Genomic DNA, 5,365 nt, shown 5'->3' with positions numbered 1-5,365 from the left:
CTTTACTGTATAGACCTGGTTCACACTGGAAAACTTTTGTTGAGACACTTTTAATTTTGTGTGTGAGAAAAAGAGATGGTTGATATTTCATTATCTTTCTCTCACACACAAAAATCAAAAGTTTCCCAAAAAAGTGTGAACCAGGTCCTACAAGCATGAGTAAAACAACAACACTTTCGTATTCTTTGCTGATAAATATTGTCGAGACTTAGATTTTGTTTTTGTTTATCGTAAAAAAAATTGTTTTGAAAAGCACTTGAAAAAAATGGTGTTAATTTTAAACGTCAAACTTACATTATTCGCGTTTCAGTTACTTGTTTTTTTTTCTTTAAAAAATAAATTTGCAAAACAAAATGAACAATTATTTTATATTAACAAAAAATGCAAATCATATATTTTTGCGGTGTACGTATATAAAATGTTTTTTTCTGTTTCCTTGTATAAATGTGTTGGTTTTTGTAACAAAAAATCTATAAATACATTGGTATTTACTCTTCATAAAAAAAACTTTTGGGCACTCCTGACTTAAAGATTCTAGCTGTAATAGTTTCTCAGATATACGAATTTTTCTATCTGGGGGGGGGGCTTAGATCCCCCAAGCCACCACAGATGAATGTCCGTTATTTTTCCTTAAAAATGTTCAGATGAATATTAAATTTATTCGTGCAAAGTTTTAAAAATTTAGTTTTATTACATTCCCAGATAAACGAATTTTTGCACTTAATAAATATGGGAGGTGCCGCTCCTCTCATGGGTAGTCCGCCAATTTATTACCCAAAATGGATGTTAAAATTATTTGTGCAAATTATTGGTGCCGCTCCTCTCATGGGTAGTCCGCCAATTTATTACCCAAGAAGAAGATGTATAACAGTAAAGTATTAATACAAATTATCTAAAATATTTATTCCAAAATTTTCCTAAGATCCGTCGAGTTCAAATCGCAGGTACATATAATCTGTAAGAAATATTGATTAATTGTTTTACCGTCCATTAATCCATAAATCCCCATGAGAACTCATAAAAATTTGTTCAACAAAGTTTAAAAAAAACTGAAATTGGAAATTTAAAACGGCCGTTGAAAAAAATCAAACTTTTAGACAAGAGCTGAGAACAAGTTTGCGTTATCTTATAAGGATGAAAACTAATATTCAAGTAATTATAGATACATTTTAAGTAGCATATTGTTATTTATTAGAAAATCCCAAATAAAAAGTCATTTTTTGTCACATTTCAAATTTAGGTGCTGTGAAACACATTATGGCCTGAGGAATTTGTAATAACTTTTGCATGACAGTTTTATAACCAAAAGAATAATTCTAGAGGGGGGACAGTCAAAATTCCCAACTTCGTTTTTTGGAGCACATGCATAAATCCAAAGAATGAAGCATTATGTATCATTTTGTTCTAAAAATTTAAATTTTTAAAAATTTTATGGTCATAATTGTTACTGAAATATTTCATATTTTTTCAGAAGCCTACGAAAAGTACCCGCAAACGACCATGTGAGAAGTCATTGAATTATGAAAATGAAAAAATAACTTGGAAAAATGAACATGATAGTACCACTAGTGTTATAGGTGATATCAAAGAGAAAGATTTTCCGAGTGATATTGGAAATACTTTGGATTATAATACAAAATTTAAAAAGAAAACTATTGAAGCTAGTTCCAAAGAAGCTCATTTCATTGAGGCATTAGCACAGAAATACGAAATAACCTATTATAACAATGCCAACGGCAAAAATAATTACGCAAACAACAATAATCTAATAAGCAATAATAATAACAGTAATGAGTTTTGGCAAATGGCACGATTATGCATGCAACGACCAATGAACAATGATCAAAATAACAAAGTACAACAGCATCAAGAACATATTAATCAGCAACAATTGACAAGGTTGCCAACATTTTACTATCGACAGCAACAATTTCTTCTATCACCGGCCGAACACAGTCAACAACAAAATAATTCATCACCAATATTTCCAGCAACACAGCAAGTCTACCTACATCTTCAACAGCATCAGCAAGCAGTACAAAATAGTAAATCTCATAATAATTATTCCAACGAAATATTACAATCGTCGTCAACCCATTCTTCCAGTCATATACCGCTGTCAAATGTAGAAAACACTCCCGAATCCTCTGCTAACTTTGCTTCAGCCTACATAAATATGCGCCAGAATAACCACGACCCCACAAGTAAACCACAAACTTGTCCCAACGGAATTGGTTAAATAAAATTAAAACAAAAAAATAAAATTAAGATTATTTAATTAACAATATATAAATATAGTATATAAAAATATATACATGTATATATATATATATAAAATTACGTACATATATAATTATTTATTTAGAAACTAATGTTTAAATTAATTTTTCTTTATATGCATACACACATAAATAGAGGCCAGTCACAAAATTTTAATTGTAAATTTTACATTTTGCAACGGAATGAAAACACATTCAGCATTTAATGTTGCTTGTAATTTAGGGTTTTCGTAAATTAACAAAATAATAATTTGGAAAAGCTTAAGCAAAATTGATCAGTATAACATTAAATGAAACCATTCCGAGCGGAACGTGTGACATGCTTGATACATAGTTTGTATTATGTTTTGTCGAATTTGTTTGATACAACAGATACAAGTAACTAAATCGTATTTAGAAGTTGTTTAATATATTTCACCTTTTTAAACAAGAAAAAACATATATACGTCAAATAAAAACCTCACAGAAAAGAAGTCACAATTACCCGAAATATGTATGTATATTAAAGTGCTCCAAAAAAAAAAACGAAGTTGCGAATTTTTCCCGAATTTTTCTAGAACTGTTCTCTTGGTTGTAAAACTATATCATACAAAAAATTAGGCTGATAGGATAACGCTAACAGGTGCCGCAAAAGCTCTGATGTTTCCAAGTGCATTTACAAGGGGAAAATATAGATTTTTTCAGTTTATGCTCAAATTTGGCCATTTTTAACTTTATTGTAGATGAATCGTAATGTGCATAGAGTAAGCATTTCGGAAAGATATAAAACACAAAAATTGCTTAAAAACCTTAAAAGTTATAGCAAATTCCCCAGGACATTGACGTGTCTTGTAGCACATGAATTCGAAATGTCACAAAAAAATTTACTTTTTTTGGATATATTCTAAAAAAAACAATTTGTTACTTAACATCAGTGTTGCCACTTCATGTGTAATTACACATATTGTGTGTGATTTTTATTTCCATGTGTAGCCCATGTGTAATTGATCTCATGTGTAAATTATGTGCAATTTAAAATCTCATTGTATTTACATAAGTATTACTTATTTTATATCAAATTTGTTCTTTCAAACACTGGTTTTGGTTGTCATTTATTTTCGCTTTACAACACGTACATATCTGTCATTTTCTTGCATATGCAACAGTTTGCACACTTGTTTGAATAATAACCCTGCCAACAATTTCTATCCAAATTGTAACCATAACGTTACAGCTTAATGTTTAAAACAATCTAATTTGATGTAATCTGAGTGAATGAAAAGTGACCTCGTTCGGAAGAAACTGTTCCGCCTGTTTAATACTTACTTGATGTGTCCATTTCGTTTCAGTTTCAAGTCACTTTTTTATAACATCAAATTTCGTAAATGTAGTAAATTTCCAGTTTTGTCATAACAATAGAAAAGCTGGAAAGTGTTATGATTTTATACTCTTTTATGTAATAAAAGCGACTTTATAATAATTTTTTTTTTATTTCTCCTTTATTATACTGTTTTATACTGACTAATCTCTCACTGATGTTTATTTTATATTAAACTATGTTTTAGATACATTAGATTTTAAATTAACACAATTAATTACAAAATCTAAATTTCACAATATATCACACAACTGATCACAATGAAATAAATATATTTACTGAAATGTGCAAACACTTTTCCTTCTGAATTTTGAGAGCAAGAAACTCTCTTCTTAGTGTATTAAAAAGTGTTAGTTTTTGAAATTTTTATTCTATCTACTTATTATCATTTAATTTTACTTAATTTAACTCAAACTAATTTCTAGTGGTAATTTTGTTTCACGTGTGTAAAAGTTACGTTGTTTTTTAGATCTAGTTAAAGTCTAGATCCAGAAGTATACTATACTAACGTTTTTTAAATTAAAGAAGAATGTTTGTTTCCCAATCTACAAAAAGTAATTCAGTTTATTTTAATATTACCTTTGAAAAATTGCAAACTGATTTAAGAAATAGAATGTCTTCTGAAACAATTGCATAATTTTTTTACTAATGAAAGAATTTCAAGAAACGGCAAAGAAAACTATGAACCTAGTCAAGCAATTATCAAAAAGAATTGGAAATAGTGATCTGTTATAACTATCTATATATATTTAAAGGAGTAGCGTTACTGACTGACTGATTCATCATCGCACAACCCAAACGGCTGAACCTAAAATCATAAAATTTTGACAGTAGATGTGTTTTTGGTTATGTAGATCCACTAAGGAGGGATTTTTGGAAATTTGTACATTTACGGGTAAAAAGGGTAAAACAGGGTTTCTTAATTATCTTAAACAATATTAGTGATACAAGAAAAATTTTAAATGCACCTGTATCTACTCTAAAAAAGGTGATTTTGGTACCTTTTTTGGCCCTTTATAACTTTTGAACTAATTAACATACAGTAGTTTTCCGATTTAACGACCATTCAATTCTACGAACATAGCATTTAACGAACAAGCTAATTTTTCCTATTGACTACCTTAAATAACGAACAAAACTTGTTTTTTGTACTCTGTTTAACGAACTAATAAAAATATTATTATTTAAATGAAGATAAAATTACATCAAAAATAACAAATAACCTAAGTTGTAGCAAGCGGTGCTTTTATACCCAAAACTGTAACACATTCTGGGTTCTTATTAAATTTTCGATGTAGCTATGTCCGTCCGTCCTTCAGATAAAGACTTTAACGCTCAATACTTGCTAAACAATACGAGTACGCCGAGTACTAACCGATATCTCTAACAAATTTTATGGGAATCGGTCCATAATTGACCTTACCCTCCATATATCATTCCTCTAAATGGGTATAAGAGTCTAATCTCTACATTACTTGGGGACAGTAAAGAGACGATTGCCTCCGCTCTCGCTTACAAAGGGGACACTAAAGTGACTACTGTCTTCATTCTCGATTACAAAGAGTTTATTTGTGACGAAAGACCAAAAACATACGAATTGGAGTCAGTCAGGTGGTAAGATATTAATGGAACTAAAATTTTAAATTTTTACGTGTCCACTCTTAGAATACTATTAGACAATAATGTGACGATTTACCCGAAAGATATAAATTTGAGTTCACCAGATAGT

General features: G+C 29.5%; 1 protein-coding gene across 2 annotated transcripts in view; it reads left to right on the top strand.

Annotated features, from left to right (window-relative positions):
- LOC111684740 (probable serine/threonine-protein kinase DDB_G0282963) overlaps positions 1-4,460 on the top strand; it is a 60,849-nt gene extending 56,389 nt beyond the window's left edge. Inside the window, exon 2 of one of the 2 annotated variants that reach the window (XM_046953974.1) lies at positions 1,475-4,460. In XM_046953974.1, coding sequence (XP_046809930.1) covers positions 1,475-2,239 — 765 coding nt within the window. In that variant the 3' untranslated portion in view covers positions 2,240-4,460. Of the gene's footprint in view, positions 1-1,471 lie in introns of both variants that reach the window. The other variant, XM_046954010.1, reaches the window with a different exon arrangement.
- Positions 4,461-5,365: the final 905 nt, after the last annotated feature.

This window comes from Lucilia cuprina, chromosome X, assembly GCF_022045245.1.
Source record: "Lucilia cuprina isolate Lc7/37 chromosome X, ASM2204524v1, whole genome shotgun sequence".
Taxonomy (NCBI): Eukaryota; Metazoa; Arthropoda; class Insecta; order Diptera; family Calliphoridae; genus Lucilia; species Lucilia cuprina.
The sequence above is the reverse complement of the archived record's forward strand: the minus strand, read 5'-3'. Positions and strand labels throughout refer to the sequence as shown.